This window comes from Lepisosteus platostomus, chromosome 4, assembly GCF_059453375.1.
Source record: "Lepisosteus platostomus isolate fLepPlt1 chromosome 4, fLepPlt1.hap1, whole genome shotgun sequence".
Classification (NCBI taxonomy): Eukaryota; Metazoa; Chordata; class Actinopteri; order Semionotiformes; family Lepisosteidae; genus Lepisosteus; species Lepisosteus platostomus.
The window spans coordinates 51,253,392-51,278,741 of NC_142614.1; the positions used below are offsets into that span (position 1 = coordinate 51,253,392).

Here is a 25,350-nt window from a genome sequence, read left to right on the forward strand (position 1 = left end):
GCTAGTGCATCAGCCACTTTCTTGCAAAATAAGAATGTGACAGTTGTGCTACAGATGCCCTACTTGCCAGACCTGAGCCCCATTGAACAATTGTGGGATGAGCTGGCATCATGCGTGGCAACTAAGAGGTTCAGAGACCCATGAACAGGCACCTGCTTGTCCGGGCTCTCTGACACGAACAGGACAAAATCCCACAGGACAGCATGTTCAACCTGGTGCAAAGCTTGCATCAAAGAGCTGCAGCTTACATTGCTTCCAAAGGCAGCCATGCTTGCTACCAGCTTGTGACGATCCTAGTAACAGCCGTGTTGATCAACCCTGTTTATGACTGCTATTCCACATGCTACAAATGCTAGTCCACATGATAAATTGACCTATGTAATTCACCTGTGCAAAGTGCCAGTGCATTTGCTAGTAAAAGAGTAATTTTCCGTAAAATTGATCAATAATTAGTAAATCAATAGTAAATCAATTTGTTGAGGTTAAAACTGACATGTTTTTTCACGCTTAGCATATTAGCTGATGCTGCACAGATATTCAGTTGCAGTTTTCATTAACTGTCTTTTCACTGTCAAAGTATATAAAATATTACAAACAAATAGAAAAGCTCTGATTTTGAAATGGCAATGGCACAAATTAAAATGAATCCTAATCAACCAGGGGTTGCCGCAGAATAGCTGCCAGCACCTGGCATCCTAGGCAAACCATGCCCCCCCCTTTAAGTAATCTGGTTGATTAAACGCTTAAAATCGAGGTTCAATAATTCAATTTGTCCAGCCTTCTGTCCAACCAAGGTTCTTAAAATAAGAATTTGTACACAACAGCTAGATGACATTTTAGCCCCATGTCAAATAAAAACATGATATAAAAAATATTGATTCCAAATCCCAACTGCCACTATCAGAAAATCCAACAAAGAAATAAGAAAACTCTTCAATGAACTTTAACGTGATTCAGACCTGAAAAGCTATAATGGCTAAACAGGCCAAAAAAAGAAACACCCAGAGTCCCAAATTAACAGAATTCAACAGCTAAATTCCCCTCCATATAAATGTTGGAAATTCAAAAGTGGAAGAGGCTCAGTCTGCCTATTCTAAAAATACATCACCAATCCAAGACCAGAACAAGGTCCATTCACCTGGTGCTCCTTTATTCCTTTCTCTTTTCTTGTCCCTGACCTCAATCTTACCTGTATCTTTTTATGATAAGTTTCTTGCTGTGAGTTAAATGTTTATTCTTCAGTTTTGATTAACCAGCAGAGATTTCTTTTGATCCTTTGTCTCTCACAGCCCACCTACAACTAGGTAAACTGCTCAGTTTCTGCCTATTGTTTTTTTTCATTTTATGATGTTAAGTTGTAACAATATTCTCAAATGTATACTGACAGTTACATTTCAAAAGCATCTTTTAGCCATAATTTCTTACACAGAGGCCAGTTCTAAGAAAGGTTCATAATTATACAACCCGATATGGCTAAGGTAAAATAGTACATAAAGATATTCATATTCTGGATTTACATAAATGCTTTATGATAATAACAGCTGGTGGGGGGAAGAAAAATAGTGGTGTATCACCTTGCAGAGCACAATTACAAGTTGAGTTTTCATAAATTCTAAGAATTATAATTAACACTCTCTTTCATACACACAAGAATTGAAATAATTACAACTTTGTTATTTTATTTGTAGATCTTAAATTTTTATTTTAAAATCAAGCTTTTTTATATTCTTTTTTCTCCTCAGATTTGGCACCCAATCCACTTGGAGCTCTAGGTGACGTCTATTTCCTAGTTTGTCTCTATGTACGAACCAGCCCTGAACTCAATAATTTAGAAGCCTGACTCAAGAATGACAGGGAGGGACACAGAACACCTTTGATCTGAGATGCAAAGCAAACAGATTTCATATGGTCTTTTTTTTTTTTAAAAGTCCTGAGGAACAAAAACAGCACATTTACAAATAATCATCCATACTAACACAAAACATTTCCCCCATAGTTTGTGCTAAGGCTGTTTTAAATCACGTTCAAAATCAACAGTCAATGAGCACAACACATTTTTGCCTTTTTAAAGAATCATACCCTTGGAACAGGAAAACTGCTTTCTTCAGACTTGTACTGTCACATGTTATGACAAACATGAATACGGTTATTATACTCTGATTGATGCTCGATTTTCCAAAATATGGTTTATATTTTTCCCTAATAAAAGCAACCTGTTGTTTTACATAAAACTTCCTTTCTGCCACAATGTTTTCATTTTCTTGTCTTCTTCAATCTGGAGGCCAGGCTCCATGGTCACTATAGAGCCTGGCCTTCCCACAAAGACAAGAAACCAGTGTTGCAGCAGCTTCACAGCAGACACATGAAACTGCACATGGCTGGTGCTTTATGCTGGTGTTCATACTCTGTTAAGCTTTTTAAATAATAGTTACAAGGAGAGATTTTCTTTAAACCCTGTCTTTAAGTGCCTTAATTACCTGCTTATAAGAAATCCTTTCTGCAGACAAGATGTCTAATTTTCATTTTACTGTCTTTGACCTGTCTGTGTTTCCTCTGGTAATGTAACTTTGAACTCTGGGTTTGATCTGAAGTATTTAAAAAAGAAAGGAAAAGCAGTTCTTCTGTAAAAGGGACTCTGACATTTCAAATGACAGCTCTGGAGGGTTTACAAGCTGTGAAAAATGTGAAAACTGCCAGAAGTTGACCTACAAGACTGAATTATCCATTAGTTAGCTTATTTAAACTCCCCAGAGCTGGTCAATTGGAGATGATCCTACAAAGTGACATAACATTTCACATGGAAACTCAACCAGTGTAATTCCCTCGCCACATATGCTGCAAAACTGCATAGTGTTTGGCCTGCTGGTACATTGTAATTTATATCACTACAAAGTAATCTATAACAATACAAGAGACAAAAAGTCACAAGAGAAAACAATATAGTGTAATGAAATAGCCATCTTTAGAGGTATATTTCCAGATAGTTCATTTGATATCTCACATTTAACAAACCTACAGACTGCAATTTATTTTTTGGCAACTTCTAACCTTCAGTAAAGTGTACACATGAACAGAATTCAAGTCACCGTTAAAGTACCTGAACTAAATCTGAGACTGTGACACAAATGGTTTGTATAGTACAGCACTGAAATGTATTTACACTGATTTATCAAACACTGAATCAGGACAAGATGTCAGTGTTTGCACTGAACAGTCAAAGGTGGATAAAATATGTAATATAAGAGGCATGATTTTACAATGTAGGCATATTTGTAGTTCAATAATACCAATAGCACCATGATTAAAAATACATATCCACTGAAAACGTTAACTCCCTCAGCCCTCTTCCTGCCAAGAAAATGGCCTGCAATTGCAAGTTACTCCCTCAGTGTCGCATATTATTGCTTAATTAGGTACAGATGTTTTAAAGTAGAACCAAATTGAGCATTTGTGTACATAAGGTCAAAGATACGAACTAGTGTAGTTTGATCAACGTTGTTCCCATGTCTGCTAAGCTGGACAGATTTATAAACAGAATATTGCATCTCACAAGGTTAGCATATGTAACTACGCATTTTTTACATGAGCTGTACAACGTATGTCATCCTTACACAATACTAAAATACAGAATGTAAACACTATTTTTTACTTCCGTAAACAAGCTATTTTTTAGTTCTAGGCAACAAGGCAATGTTGATTAAGGCCAACCAGCTGTGGTGATACACATCATGTTGCAATATGCTTAGCTCTGTATATTTTATATCTTCAAAGGCAGAAAGAAAGTTTTATCAGGACATGCGATGCAAATACATGCAATGCAAATCCTGATACAGGATAAGAAGAAGAAAAAGATTACTTAGACATGTTTTTCAGTCAAATAAGGACTGCAAACATATTTTACACCACGTTTTGGCACTCTGTGACATATAACCACCCTGGAGTTTTAGCTTGTGTCCAACGTTATACAAACTGAGACCTTCTTTGTTAACAGCAGTGAGATATAGCCTGCATTCAGGAGCAGTCAGTGTGGGACATCTAATCTATTTGAGTAAACATTAAGCTTTTTTTGACAGAAAGTGTCCTGAATTCAACTTGCATTCATGTAAGACACTAACACAGGCATAGATGTATATCAGAAATAACAACTGCCAAGGTGAGAGAATACTCATTTTGGCATCCTTTTGCCAGAAGTTTTATTCCCATCTCAGTTCTGCTGTATTAAAAAGAGTTCCCAAGGGGGTGCTCTAAGGAAAACAAACTTGCTGCTGTTAAATGGCATTTGAGAACCAGCTAAAGGCACTCTGTCCTCTGGGCCACAATTTGTCTATAATGTACAAGGTGAGGTCCTTCAGGTCCCCTTCTAAATGTAAAGTCCTCACCAACGGGATCACCGTATGGTACAACAACACCTCTTCTCGAGAGAGGAAGGCATTGCAGAGTACGGTGAACCTGGCCCAGAAGATCAAAGACTGTGGTCTCACCGAGATTAAACAGCTCTATGAGGACCGCTGCTGTGGTAAAATTCTGGCCATCAAAGAGGACAGTCACCACCCCAGGCATGAGCTCTTCACCCTACTGCCCTCAGGGAAGAGATACGAGAGCATACGGACACTTACCACCAGATTCCTCAACAGCTTCTACCCACAGGCGGTGTGGTTGGCAAACACACTTGGTCATGCACCTCTGACCACACCTACACCATCTACCTCATACCTAATTTATTTATTGTGTATCTGCAGTCATGCTTGCATTGCTTACATTCAAAATGTTTACTTGTTTACTTGTATATTGTCCACTGTTTGTATATTGACTTAATGCACTGTCTGCACTTTGTGTTTTACACTTCTTACAATCGAGAGACTTTTTGTAAGTAAGAATTCCATTGTACCAGTACATGTACCGGTTACATATCGCAATAAAGTTCAAGTACATTGGGATCCTGTGGGATGAAAAGCACTATATAAAAGCTATTAAGTCAAGATTTTACAAGGTTCTGCTCATATTAGTATGTTGACTATGGTATGTTCTTTTATGTTCTCCATAAAACCCACTTACAATATTTCTAATCATCTCTGTGCAGAGATGACAAGTTACACGGCAGTCTACAGTGTGCTTTATATGGCTGACATTTGCAATAAACATTTAAAATATTATATTAGAATTTTTCTATGTTCCCATTTAACCACCCTTCAAATGTTCCGAAAACAGATTGTAAAAAGTTCTAAAAAACAGCAGTCAATGGAAAAAAATATTTTCAATATTCATCTTCGTTTTGCAACTCAGTCATCTCCCAAGAGACTTGTCATTGCCTAAACCTCTAATTTTGAAGGAATAAATATCACATATGGTTACAATTTCATTGCAATTAGGATTGACTGTTTGGGATTTTTTAACTTGTGTTTGAAAGGAGTCTCCTAGAAAAAAGTACATCTCCCTCCAGCATCCCAAAAGAAAAGTAAGGATATTGCATGTACGAGACTGATATTAATATCTTGCTCATTGTTTGACTAATGCACATTCTCTTATTCACATTTAATTAAAACAGTATAGCAGAAAACCAAGAAGGGTGTGGCCGATGCCACAGCATTCAAGTGTGTGCATTGGTGTCTAAGGCATGGTTTGAAAATGAATATTTTCATTTAAGGCCTAGGACATTATTAAGGGGATTAAAAAAGTTTGGCATCTTTTAAATGCAAGGTTTTAAAAAGTAGAAAACAAATTATCCCTCTTTTATAAAAACAACAAAAACATGCCTCAAAAATCCAATGCCTTAATTTCCTCATCCTAATGTACAGTACAGGATTGTGGTCTTAAGTCCCAGCAGTGAATCTGATGTCATGCCCTTGAGCACTGCTGGGGGCAATCAGTGTCCCATCCAGGTGAAACGTGAGGTGCCCCCTGGCCTGCTTAGCGCCATGGACACCTGGAGAAATTCTCGCCCAATGAGCTGATATGGTTTGCAAATGGAAATGTATCATATGAAGTCGAATGGGACTCACAAGTTAACTGCTCCAAGTGCCGAGATAGAAGTGGGGGGTTCAATATTTAAATAAGGTTTTTTTTGCTTACAGTACATGTCATATATTTTTAACTGCTTTCCAAAAATTCTTTTTTATGTTTTATTTATTGACGGTTCATCTTTCTGTAGCACATTAAAGTACCCATGTCAAATATCTTTTTGAATCACCATTTTTACAAGGACATATTATAGATGTAATGTCATAAACCAGAATAGCTGGTTTAAAATTTCTGTCACTGAAGGGATGAACAATTAAATAGTAATATCCGTAGCAACCTATGTGGCTCCCAGAACAATTCATGTTTGTTTTTTAAATTAACCAATACATTAACTGAGTGACATGCATATTTCTGGGATTCCTTTACCAGTAAATCTGAATATTTGATTCAAATGATGAGTGTGGTTAGGATGGTACAGACACACATAATGTACTTTTATTTAGCATGCCAACAAATAAATATATTGCGGAAAAGAAGTAATATTGTTTTCTTTTAAGCTACTTTTGTACTGAAGAGGTTTCAATGCATTTGTTTATTGTAATTGTTTTTGCTGTGTGTTATTTTCCAGTGACTGGAAAATGTTAGGGATTAAAATATGAAAAGGTGTGTAATAAAATGTAATGGAAAAAGACGACCTGCTTAGACCCCCTTTTTTAAATCTTAATACAGTATAGGACTCAGTCATTGCTGATGACCGTTAAAGGAAAGTATAAAGAACAAGCTGCTAACATTTCACAGAAAGGAGCCAAGGACTGTGCTTCTGGTGTGCAGCCTAAACAGAGGAGTATTTGTGTGGCTCCAAATCTGCACGTAAGCAGACCATTTACAAGAGTAAAGAGGAACAGTAGAATCTATTTCTGGAGTATTTACCTGGTAAACGTTAATGTCTACAATGTTTAAAAAAGGAAACAGGCTAAAATCTTTTCAAAAACGTTGATTTTAGTGCAGTAAAACCCTTTTATATATTTTAATAAAGTATTGCTTTAAAGCAGCAGAACAGTCTGATCACAGAGAATCCTTTCCTAATGGAAACCAATTTTAAACAGATGTGCCCTTTAATTGAATTACTGATAAAGATATTGCCAGGAAATAGAATATTACTAGACATGTTTTTAAATGGCATCAAAGCCTGCTAATTAAATCCTAGCTATTGCACTCCATAGAATACCTAAAAAACTGAGCCAATTAAAAAGTGACATTGTGCTGTTGTATTATTTATAATGTAGTTTGTCCTAAGGAGCCTTGATAATGGGCCTTACTGAATTCATGTTAGCAAACAACAGACATAAAAGAACCATAAGGCAACTGCAGTCATAAATATGCTGTAATTTGAAACTGTACAGGTACAATTTCAGGAAAACACACTATAGAGGAATGAAGATGGAGCCTAAGCCGAAAGAAACAGAACAGATATGAAATTGGTAGAAAATGAATGGAGTTTCAGAGCTGAAACACATTCTGCTTGAAACACAAAAACAACTTGGCCCACCAGTAAGTAAATAAAAGTAAGGAAAACAGTGGCCCAAAAATGACAGGGAAAAGTGCATTAAAACCCAGAACAGCAGCCACATCTTTACACACAGGGTTGTGGGAATACAGAAAGTCCACCCGTGTTATGGAAGATGATACCCCAGCTTCCTTCAGGAAACAGATGGATAAGATCCTTGCTTCAGTTAGATACCAATGCCACATAATCTAGATAAGCCAGATGACCTTCTCTTGCTTTGAAATGTTCTCATAGTATTCATGATAATAGAAACCAATGAATCTGTTATTCTGTGTAATTCCAAAATCCAGCTGTTTGATGACAAACCATTTTAATACAAGGAGCACATACTGCCTCCATAACCTTTCACATGTCTTGTGTAACAAGAATCTAGTTTACTTAGTCTGAAAGTGAAGCATTCTTATTGGCACTTGAATTTGCAGACTGTCTGCATTCCCTTTAAATAAATAACATATCTTTAACGATACTTCAAAAGCTATGTAAATAATCTTCACAAATGTACAAGTCACATTGATTCGAACTGTGCAGCTCCTGTGCATCAAGATTAAAACTGCAATCCACATCAATGCCAACTATCATGCACTGACTCAACCCAATTGACCCACCTATTAATAATATTTGCAGCCTACGATTTAAAGAGAACTTTGTATTTCCAAGTTTTTTTTCAGATGTAGCCATCAAAACAGACTGAACTATTTCAAGCACCTATTATCTTTAATGTAACTTCATTTTTCTAAATGTAACTACAAGTTACAAGTCCAGAACTCTAAACACCACTTCCCACTGCTACACAAATAATTTTGTTGACTCATTAACCTATGAGGCTTGTGAAACCCTGATTTACCCTCTCAAGCAGTGGCAAAGTGTCAACAGTAGATGTCACTATTTCCACCTGCAACTTCATATGTATGCTCCTGTGCACACTACATACCCAACTGGGAGAATCACACTCAAGAACATCTGATTAATCCACAATGAAGTTCCCACACATATAATACATACATGTATAATATATAAGATTTAATTCTGGTTACAATTCCTAGTAGTCCCATGGATAACAAGATAGCAGCATCCCACCAGGCAAGTATGTTTCCAAATGTAGCAGTGATGGAGTCAGGGGTCCTATATATAAAAATCATTGTATAGAGAATCTTAGATTGGAACCACGCCCATGAAAGCCCACTGTGTAGAAGTCCATACTGTTTTAGTCCTCAGAAAAGCAAGATGCCAACAATGGAGAAGACATCTGTAGTCAAGGGCGTATTTTCCTCATGCCGTTTTCTTACTTAGTGCTATAATTTCAGCAACAGACCATGTAGTTACCCTGTCCACCATTTTTAAAGAGTCAGTACAACTTATTACCAATGTCATGTTTAAGACAGACATTCCTAAAATAAGTAAGCATTGTGGTCCACTGGTGGTCATGAAAAACGTAGATTGGCATCACATCATCCACTGTTCTGATAAGCTGTACTACTTTATACGATCTAATTTAGAGCTGGGCTGTCGATTTATTCCCTGAGGTAGTCTCAAGTCCAGTTCTTGAGTACTTAGTGGTTTTAGTTTGATTACAAAGCAACTGACATGTTTTAAAAGCACAGTGTAAAGAAATCAGTTAACTGTCCTGGAATCCTGAATTGTACTGCTCAATGTTCAACAAGCCTAAAAATAAATTAAAAAATCCACATGTCAAAAGTATTTTAATCAGTAATATTTCTTAAAAGTAAATTAATAAGTGAATGACATTGTTTGAAATTAAAGGTATCAATAAATCTCGTTGTGGTAGATTATATTATCATTTGAAACATAAAATTACATTGCAGAATTACATACAACTGAAGGACAAAAGCATTTCTGCAATTATGATGTTTGCACAAGCAGAAACGAAAGGAATTTTTCAATTCATTTTAAAATACACAATTACAGAAAATAAGTGAAAGAAGGCACAAGCCAGAACTAAGCACAATGAAAAGGCAGTGCTAACAAGATATTCTCACTAAGATAATGTTTTCACAAGTACAAGGAAAGAGGTAAGATCAGGAATAACTGCTGAAGTCTGAGAGACCAATTAAAACATCTTCAAAGGAAGGCAGACTAATTGTTTAAAAGGTTCATAAAAGCCTAGACATAGAGCCAAGAAGAAAAACATCTTGTTTGCCATAATTTAGAATGTCAGCTCACAAAGACAGCAATGCAACAAACCTCAATGGATTCAGGCCAAGACGCATGTCTGGAAAAAACAACCAAGTGTTGTGCATCACAATGTAATGATGTGCTAGAAATGAATTGTTTTACAGTGTTAACTGCAACCTTGTAATACAGTCTAACATTTGCGAAGTTAGAGAGAATGGATGGGTGCGTTTTATTATCGTTTTATTATTTATGAGATGTAAGCTAAAATCCCCTAAGGATAACTATAAAAATATACATAGGGTGTTAGTTTGTATCAGAGACAGATTTCTGAGCTAAACAAAATTAATGAGATTCCGCTCTCAGGTGGGAATCATTTCCAGTGAAAAACATTTCACCACTTCTTCCTGAATAACGGCAGTAATTAATGAAAGAGGACTACAGAATTACAATCATTTAACATATGGGTTTTAATCAACCATTCAAAACACTTGAACCATCCAAAACACTGGCTGAACCGGAAACTGTAATGTGCAACATTGCAGCATATTTATTGTAATACTTTGTTTAATTAAATTATGATTGATAATTTTAGAAATGAGGACCTCCATGCTTCAATGCAAACATGTCTTATTTAATGACTTAACAATATTTTTTAGAAAGAATCTTGGCATGAGGAATTCACAATTCCAAAATAAAAATAAATGAAGTAATCTGACAAACCCTGTGACATGTTTAATATAGAATTCTTCTTGTGCCTTGTGCTTTCTAACATATGCTACAGTAAATCTTTTTGGTCTGACTGCCTGTTTAAACACCTAAGCACTCATCTTTTCCCTTTCATGGGCAGCTTTGGCTTTCCAAGACAAACACTGGAGGAGGGAGAAAAGCCAACCAGGAAAACTGGAGGGCTCCGATTCACAAAGGTTAACAGAGATACAAAAGAATTCTTGCGGTCTGGTATTTATGACAGGCTGTTTGTTAAAGTGGCCTAGTCCGGCTGTGACCTGCTACTAAAGAAACCTAAAGCTACCGTAACAACCCAGGAGATCCCATGAACAACGGTGGACTGTCCACTCTTTACCCAGGCTGGGAATGAACACAGGAGAGTTCTCATTTACATGTGAATGGAATCTATTGAGGGCTTTCTTCAGGCTCTACAGAGCCTTACCAAATTTTATTTTCCTCCACAAGTGATATAATTAAGGTCCAATATCTAATTTCTTTTATTGTCCATCCAAGTATGTTCAGCTGTATAACCATTTTCACTCAGGGACTCTTTAAGAAAGAGCAATAGAAACAGAAATGTCAGGTTTTTCTTTTGTGTTGGAATCAAACCAAGATCTTTTGGCTCTAAGGCACATGCAATGTCAGCACAGCTAAAATATTCACTGCTATCTGAAGGTACACTCTTATAATTAACAACATACCTTCTGATATCTTGTGACTTAGTTAAAAGATACTCCTGGGTACAGGCAATCATTTTTATTGAGATGGGCCCTGTGTACTGAAATGGGGAGAGGATGCCTGGACCATGACAACTGAACTTAACAGGTGCCAAAAAACACAAAGCCACTTTTATGTATGATTCAAGGTATTAAAATGAAGCACCTCACAAATTAGACTTTAAGAAATGAATCTCGAAAATAACAGAACTATCTGATTTATAGGCAATGTAGTCAAGCAAGGACTCGTGTAACATTGTTCAATAGCTAGTTTCCAGCCCGCATTCCAGCTGCTGAACTGAGCAGAAATTGTATCCTCTTTGCAATGTAAGTGAGATTTTAAAAATATTTGTAAAGTCAACACTGGAATAAACTTGAACCTTGGATCAATAAGCAGAGTAAAAGGACTGCTTATCTGCTTTTTTTTCTTCCCAGGAGAAGTCTTTTTTATCAATGTGCAGAATTACCCTTTTTACACTGATTGGAAATTTAAAAGCTTCTTTTATTATATTCTCACCCTTTATACTATTAATGTTTACATATAAAGGCACAATTAGAGCCAAGCCAGACCGTTTTCTTTGTCTTCTAAGATACTGAGTAGAAGTAAAGCTAAAAAAGAATGAGGTCTTTTGTTGCATAAAAAGTCCTTAAAAGGCACCAGTTAAATCTGCAAAGGCATGAGGTACTGTATGTCCACCTTCCTATTCTCTGCCAGCTTTGTCACACAGAGCTCCAGCCAAAAGCAACAAGTGCTCTTTGGCAGCAGGTGAGCCTCAGAGGCAATGGAAATGTCTGTATAATGCCGAGACGCCACAGTGAAAAGAGAAACCGATGAAGACAACTCTTCAGAGCATTGACATTTAAAGACTTGGAACTGTAAACTCCTCAGGTAGTGCATTAATCAGCATCAGATCTGCCTTCCTTTCATTGGCAAGACTGTCACAGTTATGTGAAAGGAATACAGTACAAGAATAGCACAAGGAATGTAACTTTAAAGAATTGACATCTCCCAATATAGCTGATATCTTTGGAAATATATATATTTGTTTACATACTTGGCATGAAAATGCAATTTGCCACGAGTATGAAACTGCAGATGTATAGAGCTAAAGAGATACTGGTGTCTTCATGAAAAAAATGTACTTGTGGTTTTAGAGCTGGTTTACATTCAAATGCTGCTTTTGTGGGCAATATAGCATTATTTTAAAGTTATTTAGATTTCATTACGTTTTACAAGTTTTAACACACCGTATCACCTATGTTATGGCAGGAATGGTGATATGAAGATCTTCAACAGTTAAGATTGCAAAGACACAGATTCCCTGAAATTAAAATGGAAGATCTCCCTTCCATCATCAGAAAGCAGTTTATTCCTGGTAAGCAACTTATAGTGACTGTTGACTGGCTTATATTTAAGATGCAGCAAAGTTGAAACTAAACCAAAGCTTGCAGATTCACAGTTTTAGGGTTCCTCAACCCCATCTGTATCAGACATTTTTCCAGTCATGCATTGTGACAATGTGGCCTTATTCCAGACTACCCTCTGCCTAAATTCCATTGGGTTTTGAGGCAATATCCACATTAATTATTATGTGAATATTTAAATTCTGGCTAATTTATCTTTTATTACATAAAAAGCAAAGAGAAACAGAGTTAGATGGAATGATAAGGCTGTATATGTATAAAGTGAAGAAGCTGATGTAGAGGACTACAGCTGTTGGTATTCTACAGCTGCAAGATAAGAAACTTACTGGTCATTGTAGTTAGAGCCAGGCGTCGGTGACTGCCCTGTAAAAGCAGAAGGACACAGGTGTGTTAATGAAGGAAATGACCCAAAGGATTCAGACTTTCAGAGCCCAGATTCCTTAAAAAAAGTAGGTGGTTTAAGATTTCAGTTTTCCAGTACATAATAATGCAGATATTTCCGAAACTACAAACATCACATGTATCTTTTGTCAGAAACACACCAGGCTCTATCCATTTGAGAGTAAGCAAAACAAAGGATTAGAATAAACATGCCAACTTTTCAAAACAAACTTGAAACCATATCCTCTTACTGTCATCTAAAGGAAAGGCACACATCAGGTTTCAGGGCTGTTTTGTTGAGTGCTTATTCACATTTTATGTACAATGTGACTCATTCTAAAATTACTTTTTATTATGGAATATTTTATTCCAATCTGAAACATTCAGAAGCTAGTGTTCTTCAATGTGTGAAGAAATTACATTTTGGGTTTTAACCTAATTACAGAATAGAGAAGAACTTCATCCACTTGCATACAAAAAGTCCCACAGCAGTTTGTTTTAGGTTTGGCTTTTTAAGCTGCTACAGTATGTGGCCTAGAGGGATAGTGGCTTACTTTCATACCTATGAAACTCCAGCCATGTGAGTGTCCTAACTGTGCCTATTGCTCATAAAATGCAGTTGGGTATTTGAAGTCAATGTATACAAATAAAACTTTTTGCCAGGCCCTTTGTGTGTACAAATCTGCATTACACATCCATAAGTAATGCTTTATAATGTTCAAAACATCTACAATTTACATTTAACAATTTATAACACTGCGACTCAAACATTAAATTTGAGACAAACTGGACTATATGAGCACCAGCTCTTTTTACAGAGCAAAAATATTAAGATAATGCCTACCACTTGGGTTTTTAAGGACGTGATTATTCAAAGAAAGACAGTTGGCAGAAGAAAGTGCTCTAATGAGAGCTAGGTCACTTTTCTAGAAAAACAAATTTAACAGTGCAGTGGTGAATGCTGGGATTCTTCTTTTTCTCTACAGGGATAACAGCTTAATAGGGAAAAAAATATCCGTGTTGAGAGCAAACCTAATTATGAACACAGCTCATGATTTATATTTCAACCTGATGATTCAATTTTGTCTTTTTTAAATGCTTGACACATAAATGTAGTGTTCAGGAAACTCAATTTGATACTTTCCCAGCGTATCTGAAGCATCAACCTTCAGACACTTACTTAAATCTTAAGCCTTATGTCAAAGAAGACTAATTTTTGCAGAATGTTTCATGGGAAACCTGATAAAAAATGCGACAAGACCATAACCTATTAAAGGCAAACTACATCATTTTTAAACAAAAATGAAAATGATGTTAACTCATTTGCGGCTGTGGAAGACTAGAGAAGAGTAGGAAAGTAAAAGGCTGGAAGATAATGAAGTAAACGAAGATAAAGAATGAAAATCACATCTGATTCCGTTATGTAGCTAGATGTTGTTAATTATAGATGTCAAACCGCGTTTCACAAAGTGTAAGTGATTTGTTAAAGTCAAATTTCATTATTGTAATTGGACAGGTCCACCATTATTTCCATACAATAAAGAGATATCGAAGACTCTCCAGAGGAAACCATCTTCCCTAATGAAAAAAATGGCTCAAAACCAAAGTATTATTGGAGAATTATACTGCACACAAAATAGGGAATGTATCAGTGGAGTAACTCAACTTGACATTAAGTAGGCACAATATTTTGAGCCACTTCCTGCACAAGGTTGGGTAGCAAGGCTGTGCATGGCAGTGCATGGTAATTAAACTAACGAATTCCAGGGCTAGTACATGCCAGAAAAGGTGTGAATGCCCCTGAGGCAATGTTTTTTCAGAAATTCAGCCTGAAAGCCTGAACAGCCCATTCCACTGACAAGGGCTGCTAGAGATAAAGAAAATTATTACATCTTACCTAATCTGACGTACAGGACTCCAGTGGCAGATATTACCTTCAGGTTGTTAGACGCCACACACTGGTAGTAGCCTGTGTCTGTGGTGTCCAAATCCTGGATGCGCAATCTGGATCCAGTTTCAGTTTTCCTGATTGATATCCGCCCCTGCTCCTGGACCACTGGAGCATCATTCTTCAGCCATTTGATGCTCGGCGTTGGATTTCCTGCTACTTTGCAATGCAGTATAGCGGTGTGACCCTGAACTATGGTTATATTGTTCACTGGTTCCAAGAAGTAAAGGTAGTGACCTGAAAAGCAAGAAGGGGTCAAAGGTTAAAAATGAACATGAATGCAGTCCTTAAAAGCACTTTTTTCCCCTGTGCTCACTGGTTTCCAGATTGCTTTTGGCTCCCTGGCAGCAGCTGATGAAAGCCCTTTTTGAGCCAAATTAGCTCAAATTGCTTTCCTGTTCATGGAGACTTATAATAGCACTTTTTAATCCAGATGTGGTTTATTTTCTCTAGAAAATAAACTAAAATTGACTGGGCAATGCCTTTTGTGCCACCAGATGACCTCATGTTGGATAGCATAAGCTCATCCAATATATAATTGGTAATGCAGGCCAGTATGATCATGAGCATATGGATTAAGTAATTCTGACTCTTCAATATAACAAGCATCTTCCTGCAAGAGACAACCTTATGACCCATTAAAAGAGAACATAAAATACTTTGTACAAAGATGTTTATTTTGGCACTGATTGAGTTTCAGAACACACGGAGGCTGTTCATTCTATTGTACTTTGTAACAGATTTGAATTGGTAGCACTGATGTTCCTACTCCAAACCTACCTATCAACTGCAAATGAAGAAAAAATGTTTTACACACATAAAAACGCAGACACTGCTTTATGTCAACCACGTATTTGGAGAAAATAGATGTTGCTGGCAGCAATAAATATTTTCCTCCCACTGCTATTCAAACAAAAGAGAACAAGACCCAATGCATAAAAAGACTAATACTGACTCACCAGCACAAGCCAAAAAAGATAAAATAGAGACAGAAAGAATATTGCCAAGGAGGATAAAATTAATACAAAAAGTCTTCTAGCAGCGCAACAGCAAAACTCTATATGAAGAATTCCTCAAAGGATCTAAGGATGTAAAGGGGTGCTCTTAGAGAATAAGCTGAATATGTATGTTGTAGGCAGGTGTTCAACAAGGAAAAATATAATAACATTTACATTTAAAGTTTACAAAAGATCATTCTCATAATTTCCTAACAGAGATTTAAGTAGAGGTGGGAATAGCATTTCAATAAATGAATGCACCCCATTGTAGTTTTCCAGTCACATTCAAAGAAATAAGTGATATTAATTTATAATTCTCTTTACTTTCAGCGACCATTAACTAGAAGTTTTAAACAGACACAAGAGAAAGATGCTGTATTCAGTGACTGGAGCTATTTAAAATTTAGCACACATCCACAACAAGAGAGAGAAAGCACAGTCAGGTAAGTACATACTTATATCATGACCGTAGTAACCAGAAAACTAGAGGCGTATTTACAGTACATGCCAACACAATTAGTGAGGATGGGTTTACAAAGGTAGAGCTTGTTTAATTTGTTTTTACAATGCAATAATAGGGATAAAAAGAGTTATATAAAAGCAAAGAATCATTAGTATTAAGAGCAGGCCAAATGGACAGAATTGCCTTCTATTATTTTGTAATAGTTTCCCAAACTTGGCAGGCTCCAGTGTCTACATCTTAGTATCATTTGTCTTCTCTCTTGCAAAACCCAATGTCGTTAAATGCTTCATACTACTAGAGGTTTATAAACATCTTATCATGATTTAATAGCCATTTTCCTACTCAAATTTTGTCTTGCTAGATTTTTTATTCTAGCAAGAAGAACGGGTGAGATCGCTGGGACTAACACTGGAAGGCACTGAGTGTAATGTCTAGCTTTCTTGCCTGAAAGTCTGCTCTCAGCCTAGAAAAAAAGACATGTAGATGCCAATATACAGTCTTTCCTGGCAAGTGTCTGGCCTATCAGTAGAGAACTTCAATAAATTCACCTCCGAAATTATTCAAGACGGACTTTAGAAATTATTCTAAATTATGAGTAACTTCCAGGAAATGCTAGCACACCCAGGAGTACCACTGATGCAAAACAGTCAAATTGGCAAACCATTTCAAATTAAATTCTAAAATGGTTTAGGCCACCCTCTAAGGATAAAGCAGTTATTGAAGATGGATTTAAGTGTTTGAAAATACACACTGATAAGGGGGAAAAAACTATTACAAAGTACAAACATTAAGAGGTTGTAAAAATGTTCCCTTTGTTGTATGTGAAGACACACCGTTGTGCGACAGTGAAGCATCAAGCTTTAACAGATTCTTATCTCAAAGGAAAATAAAACGAAAAATGCAGCCTTTGTGCCAAAAAAAGAAGAATCATCTCAGACTGAAGCAGGTTCTCACAAGAAATTCAGAATCTGTCGTCGGTGGTAAAGCACAACTTCATACGGAGATGAGATCACAGCTGCATAACACAGCCCACCTCCATATCACTGCATCAGGCTATTATGCTCAGTTAAAGACGTACAAAGATGTATGTGGAAAGGTCCAGAATACAGGTGAGTATATTCTGTAAATATAAATTATCTGTCCTTCCATTGCCACAAAGCTGCCTTTTCTTGATATTAAATTAATGAAATTTCTCATAAAATGAAGACAAACTGTAATGCTAAGTAACAGGTAAAGGTTTATTCCATGTTGAAAACACAAGAAAAGACACAAAGTTTTGGCTGTGGAGCCTTCTTCAGGTGTGTGAATGTTTTATGCAAAGTTTGCAGTTTGCATTAAAAAAACAGTAAAATAAAGCTTAAATTGTTTTTCAAAGTATGTCGATGCAACACCAGACAATTAAGATATCCTCCATAATGGTGGCACTAAAATAATGGTTCTTGACATAAACCTTCTCAGTCTATGGAGATTCAAGCCTCCATAAGACAGAAATACATTACTGAGCTGGTCTACAATGGTGTCTTTTAGCACAGAATAGATACCACTGTCTTTTGCTTGCATTTGAGTTAATCTCTCCTGTATTTTAAATGGAGACAAGCAGTTACAGACATTACAATCACTATTGCAAAGGAAAGCAAAATTAAAAGAAACCACAAATACAAGTAATTGTTTGAAACTGCAATTACCTGTTCCATGTATAAGCAGCAAGAAAAAAGGGTGTGGCTATAAAACGTGAAATATCTTGGGCAGTAGCCAGGTTCCATTTGGGCCTACTAAGGCTTTCTGACTATTGGTTGTGCAATAGTCATTCTAAGTCATTACATCTTAACAAAAATACCTTGACAATTATACCATAAATATAGTACACAACACTTTGAGCAGACAATATTTTTTAAATGTGCAGCATTGTGCAAATTTTAAACTTTTGTTAAATAAAACAAAAAACAGCTGCTATGTTACATAACTAAACAGACTATTGCTAATGGCCCTGATCCATTTATGAGAATTATTTCAGAAAAAAAGGCAGCATGTTTATTTTTAGGAAGACCATGCCAAAGCAGCCCTGTACTAAATTACTATTGACAATTATATAATCAACAATCATTCCTTGCATCTATACAGTATTTTTCAGCCCGAAGAGTTTTACATATCAGACAGGATATATCTACTTCATCCACCCCAGAACTGGGTGACTCACAGCAGCCATTGCAGAACATCAGCCCCCCTGTACAGCTGCTCAGGAATAGAATTGAGAAAGGAAATAGGGGAAACTTTCGGTACTCCACACTGTGCTAGCCCATAGTGGGATTGAGCCAGGACACCAAAGGTGGTGCTAAATTAGCCAAGGAATAACGCTTTCCACAGCACAGAGGTAGAGTTCTCCAGTACAGGACTGCAAGTTTTAAAAATAAATATTTTATGCCCCAAGTTCTTAACATGTTTTAGCCCAGAAGGAATGAAACACTGTAGTGCTCTAAGTTAAGATTACAACTGAGCTTCTTAATGTTTTCTAAGTATATTTGGATTGAGTAATTAATATTTCATAGATCACAGGTTGAATGCATTAATATTCAAGATAATGATGATTCTATTATCTACTTCTGTGTTTTAAGCACTCCACAGTATCTATCCTAAAACAAGTTTAAAGAAACCTGTTCATCTGTTTTTACAAAGAAAAGGAAAATAAAAATAAAAATTGAAAAATACATGAAAAAGAAACATCTGCATAATTTAGTTTGTACATTTTTTTGAATCCATCTGTCTTGCCACATGAATAATGATATCACTTTTCATACAGATAGAAACCCCCAAACTAAATGATCATTTCCATGTCAGTGGTTCACTTCTTGTGGTGTGGCAGGAATTCAGGAATCATTCACCACTGGTCTTATGACTGGTCTTACAACCAGTCATAAGTGAATCAGTCTAAAACCTCAAGCTGAAGAAGCTAAGAAGCCCATTACTTTTCAGATAGCAGGTTTTCAGAGGCTGGCCATAAAGACAATATTTTAATCAAATTGAGCATCTGAAGAACGCTGTGTAAAATAAATACACATGTATATTAAACCTCATAGTCAGTAATGTATTCTGCTTGTCCACAAGCGTGTCCAAATCAAGACAGTATCATAAATATTTCAGATACATACGGTTTAAAACATGTAAACACAGGGGATGTATTTTAATGATATATTAACATTGTCAGGAGAACAAGGAGTGCCTAACATTTTTATTGGTTTTGTATCTTGCATATTTTCTTTTTGTTTTTACTTTCTTAAATATATCTTAAGGTTTTAATATTGATATTATACTCTTTTTTGCAAAAGAAAAGTGATGTAATGGGAGAAACATTTTTTGAACAGAATGTAAAAAACTACTGCCAGCTCACAGAGCAGTATTTTTAAGAAGTGACTTGTTTGCATTAAACATTACCATCCTCTTAAAATAGTAAGTTTAAACAACTGGAATGCTTTACATTTGAATTACAACTACTGTATTACTTCAAATGCATAACTAGTATTACGTAGTATTTTAATATTTAATATTAAAAATAATGAGGTTCAAAGTGTACCAAAAGTTGGATCAGTGGATCAAATACAGTATATTCACTTGCTGACAAGAGAACAAAACAGACATTAGCTCTGAGAAAAAAAACTACATCTGAGTAGAGGCAGAAAATTACTGTGGGTTCTTATCTTAACTGAAAAGCATAACACTTGTTTCTTTTCAAGGCTCTGTAATGTTCACTGGTGCTGAGCAAAACCTGCAGTAATTTAGAAAATGTAAAGCCGGCCAAAACATCCATGACCTAAATTTAGTTGTTCACGTATCTGGATCATAATTAGGAGCCTTTTGAAGATGGGAAAAAAAGACGTTTTACTCCTCATTTACTTCTTGGAAGTTTTGCCGTTAACAATAATAATAATAATAATAATAATAATAATAAACTTTATTTTATATAGCGCCTTTAAAGGTGGCTTCTCAAAGCGCTTTACAGGATGACAATAACAATAAATAAGAAGACTACAACAATAAATAAGAAAATTTCACAAGACAGGACACAATTGTAATTACAACAATACAACAATAAAAATAGAGGAGACCGTGGAAGATGGTATTAAGAAGAGCAGAGGGGTGAAGAATGGAACCAGTTAAGTAAAGGCTTTTCTGAAGAAGAAGGTTTTGAGTCTGGATTTGAAGGAGTTTAGAGAAGGTGACTCTCTAATATCCTTGGGCAAAGAGTTCCAGAGCTTGGGGGCATAGCAGGAGAAGGCCCTGTCGCCCATACAATGTAGACGGGCTTGGGGGACAGTAAGGAGGGCAGAATTTGAAGAGCGGAGGTTGCGAGGTGGGGAGTAGGGCGATAAAAGTTCAGACAGGTATTGAGGTGCCAAGCCATGTAAAGCCTTGTAGGTGAGCATGAGGATTTTAAAGTCTACGCGGAATTTGACCGGAAGCCAGTGCAAGGACTCCAGGATAGGAGTAATGTGAACACTTGTACTAGACCTGGTCAGGATTCTGGCTGCTGAATTTTGGACATACTGCAGCTTGTTCAGAGTAGATTTAGATACACCAGGGAGCAGAGCATTGCAGTAGTCAATTCGGGAGAATACAAATATGTTGATCAGCTTTTCAGCCACAGTTAATATCAATAATATCAGTTATAAAATTCAATATCTGGTTAACAAGCTTTTAAGGACTGACATGAACAAGACCACAAATCTCTTTTACTCTTCCCATAACTTGCCCCGTAGAAAAGACGTATTTCATCATAGCAGTGACACACAAGTATACTTCATGATAACTTAAACAACAATGATTCTGGGTGACATTAGCATGTGTGTTACATTAAATCCTTAAGAGAATCACTGGAGGTTCTGTAAGAAAAAATGCGTGCACAGATTCTTCAGAGTTTGCAAGCACTATTATAAGAAATGTGTAACCAGTAAAGGATTCAGACTGTAATTAGCTAGCAACATGCCTACATATCGGATAAAACTACAAGTTGTAAAAAGGCATCTTTAATACTTCCAGTACTATAATTTATTAATGTAACCCATGTTCCCAATATCATCACCTTTTTGATGATAGGTGTCCTGAACACTGGTTTAAGGGTGATTGCAGACTTACTTTATCAGGGCTTGTGACCAGTGGTCATTCACTGGTCAGTGAATTATGGTAAAGGTAACCTTCTTAATGTTGCATCTCAACCATCGTTTACCACTTCTACAATCGATTTCCTCTCTAATAGGATCTAATGTAACATCAATCTTTCTGAACATAAATAGTATATTTTCAGAAATACCTGTTCTGAAACAGTGTCTACATTTTGCAACATAGCATTTGCTTATGTTAATAGTAATAATTAATAATAATTCCTTACACTTATATGGCACTTTTCTGGACACTCCACTCAAAGCATTTTACAGGTAATGGAGACTCCCCTCCATCACCACCAAGGTGCAGCCTCCACCTGGATGATGCGTCAGTACGCTCGCCACATGTCAACCATCAGTGTAGAGGAGAACAGAGTAATGAAGACAATTCATAGATTGGGATTATTAGGTGGCCATGATTGGAAAAGTCCAGCAGGAAGTTTGACCCTGGGGTTAACACCTGTACCCTTTTTGAGAAATGGCCTAGGATTTTTAATAACCACGGAGAGTCAGGACTTCAGTTTTACATCTCATCTGATGCAAGGCGCCTTTATTACAGTATAGTGTTCCCGTCACTATACTGGGGCATGAGGACCCACGTAGACTGTAGGATGAGTGCTCCCCACTGGTCCCACTAACACATAATCCAGCAGCAACCCTAGCTTTCCCAGGAGGTCTCCCATCCAGTACTGAGTATGAGCACTGGCCAGGCTCACACCTGGATTGGAGACTTCCTGGGAAACCCATCCCCTGCAGAAAGAGGTGCTAATGGAACCAGTAGGGAGCGCTCACCACCTGTCCAGGCTTAGCTTCAGCGGGCTGCCAGTTGTCAGTTGCAAAGTGATATAGCTGCTGGCTTATGTTGGTAGCAGATCTTGGCACTGCCGGCCAACACAAATAACTTCTGTGACTCACTGTGATAATTTCTCTCTCTTGTATTAAACAGACCTACCCAAGCAAAGATGATAAACATATCAATCATATATACAACAAATGTACATATTAATTGGTAAGAATTCAAAACTTTTAATTGTATATATGCAAATCACCCAATTTTAGACTTCAGTTGTATATCTAAGCACGATTCAACTTTGACAGGGCTCAAGATTTTAGAATGTTGTATTTTCTACTCTAAAGGACAGAATGGATTATTTCTTTTATATAACGCTTAACTTGTGGAAAATTGCGCTGAACAGAAAAAAAAATCTTTAATTCATTAGTTAGACTCTTAAAACAACAAAAAGCGCCACACACACCACCGTCATGAACAATTTACTTAAAGAGTCAGTTCCTGCGTATTTGCATATGATCATTACCACATGTTTGTCACCAGATGCAGATGCAGCACACACTTATGAGACCTGGACCCATTCTTGAGCAAGATGCCCAGGATGGGTCTGGACAGGCTGATATTGTCCTGAGCATGGTCAATAGGATTCTGGTCAAGAGGCCTGGTTGACTAACCATGCCTCTGGCATCCTGATTAAAATCAGCTATTATGGTGCTTGCTCAGTCTAGAGGGGCACTGCCAAAATGAACTCTGAGCTGACTGCAGCAGCATAAACTCTTAATGTTGGGTTGAATAAGATCTTATTACTCAACACTTCAAGCATGACATCTTAACAGCTTAGTAAGCACCTTGTAGACTTCGGAGATCTCCCCAGTTATCAGAAGCTAGGTTAGGCTGGGTGTGTTAGGCCTGGTCAGTACTGGAGTGAGAAGCCTCAAAGAAAATGTTGCTGCTACAAGCGGTGTAGATGGACCAGCAGGTCCAGAATTTTCAAATCTGGTGACCTGCATTACAGAAGCTATCATCCTTGGAGCCATTCATGTGGATTAAACCCAGGTACTGACTAATGAGTTAAGATCCCTTGTTCCTACAAGAATTTAACGCTCTGTACAGGCTAAATTCCACTCTAGGCTTGAATAATTGTTCCTAAGGTTCCCCCTAAATTCAGTTGAATTTTTCACTTCTCTACGGGATCTGCTGTGTAGTTGCCCACATGGATGCCGCACATCAACGATGGATGAAGGCTGTTCCTTACTAGCTCTAAAATGCATGGGGATCTTTTGGAATGAATACATAATTCGCTGAATTATTTCCAAATGGCACAAAGGCTTGTACTGTTTTGCACATTGCAAAATGATATGGTAAAAAAAAAAATGACCATATTCCTATATCATTCAAATTGTGGGTAAAGCGCTGCTGCTTGTGTGCTTTTATTTTCTTAATAAAGCAAAGAAATTGATGAAATATTACACTGACTGAAAACAGAATATAGTGCTTTTTATACCCATGTGATTAGCAAAATACCATACTAAGTAGCATGCTAAGACAAAATGCCTAAATGCTACATGCTTCAATATATCTACCAATTTTTATTTTTAAACAAAATATTCTCTGCCAGTCTGAATCTGGCTTATCCAAAAGAATTTACCACCACGCTGTGACATTTTTGAATTGTTTAAAATACCAAGGAAATTACAACACATTTCTGTTAGAAAAGCTGCATGTGGGAAGGTAACATAAGAATATGGAGTAGTATGCTTTTTTCAGAGCTGACCAAAAAACTTTAAGAACTGGAGATTGAACTTGGAGATTCTATTTGTACTTTTTAGTAAATTTGAAAAAAGTATCAGAAGAAAAAATATTTTTTGCAGCAGGTACACTGACATTTTGTTGAACAGACATGACACGGCATAGTACACCTGCTGTCTAAGATTATATATTTGGCTGGCGCTTTTATCCAAAGCCACTTACAGTACATTTGAACCCATATATACACACACATTATGGTATTTTATTGTAACAATTCTAGCAAAGTACCTTGGTCAAGGTTATGACATCTGCAGCTCACCTGTGATGTGAACCCATGACTTTTCCAGTTATGAGTACACAACCCTAACCATTGGTCCACACTAACTTGAACTTGAACTTTATTGCCATATGTAACCGGTACTGGTACAATGGAATTCTTACTTACAGAAAGTCTCTCGATTGTAAAACAAGTGTAAAAAACAAAACAAAGTGCAAACAGTGCATCAAGACAATGTACAAACAAACAATAGACAATGTGCAACTAAACATGCAGACAGTTTGAATGTAAACAATACAGACGTGTAAACAATGACTGGAGACGTACAATAAATAAATTACAATGAGGTAGATGGTGATGGTGTAGGTGTGGTCCGAGGGGGATGGCTAAATGTGTTCGCCAGTCTCACTGCTTGTGGATAGAAGCTATTGAAGAATCTAGTGGTAAGTGTCCGTATGCTCTTATATCTCTTGCCTGAGGGCAGTGGGGTGAAGAGCTCATGCCCGGGGTGGCGACTGTCCTCTGTGATGGCCAGAATTCTACCACGGCAGCGGTCCTCATAGAGCTGTTTAATCTCGGTGAGACCGCAGCCGATGATCTTCTGGGCCATATTGACCATTCTCTGCAGTGCCTTTCTTTCTCGCGAAGAGGTGTTGCCATACCACACGGTGATCCCGTTGGTGAGGACGCTCTCGATAGTGCAGCGGTAGAAGTTCACCAACACATGTATTGGCATCCCCCATCGCTTGAGGCACCTCAAGAAATAAAGGCGCTGCTGAGCCTTCTTCATGATAGAGTCAGTGTTCACAGTCCAGGTTAAATCTTTAGAGATGTGAATTCCCAAAAACCTAAAGCTGGTGACTGTTTCCACTTCCGTTCCATCAATACTGAGTGGGCTGTGAGTGTGTGGCCTGTGTCTCCTCTACTGCCCCATTTCTGCCTCATTCCCCCTGTAGAGCCTAGATACCCCTTGTTATTCCAACTCAAAGTTGCAAAGTTCAATGGAGCTAAGGTCTGGCTAGAAGGGTCTGTCTGTGTTTTATGAGTTCTGCCAGTCTGTTCCACA

At 37.1% G+C, this 25,350-nt stretch overlaps 1 protein-coding gene across 2 annotated transcripts in view; it reads right to left on the reverse strand.

Annotated features, from left to right (window-relative positions):
• Nucleotides 1-25,350, reverse strand: part of ror2 (receptor tyrosine kinase-like orphan receptor 2) — a 100,472-nt gene that overhangs the window by 13,259 nt on the left and 61,863 nt on the right. For both annotated transcript variants that reach the window (XM_088629814.1, XM_088629813.1), the window contains exons 3-4: nucleotides 14,804-15,091; nucleotides 12,852-12,888 (exon numbers count right to left, since the gene is read on the reverse strand). In XM_088629814.1, the coding sequence (XP_088485940.1) occupies nucleotides 12,852-12,888; nucleotides 14,804-15,091 (325 nt within the window). The remainder of the gene's footprint in view (nucleotides 1-12,851; nucleotides 12,889-14,803; nucleotides 15,092-25,350) is intronic.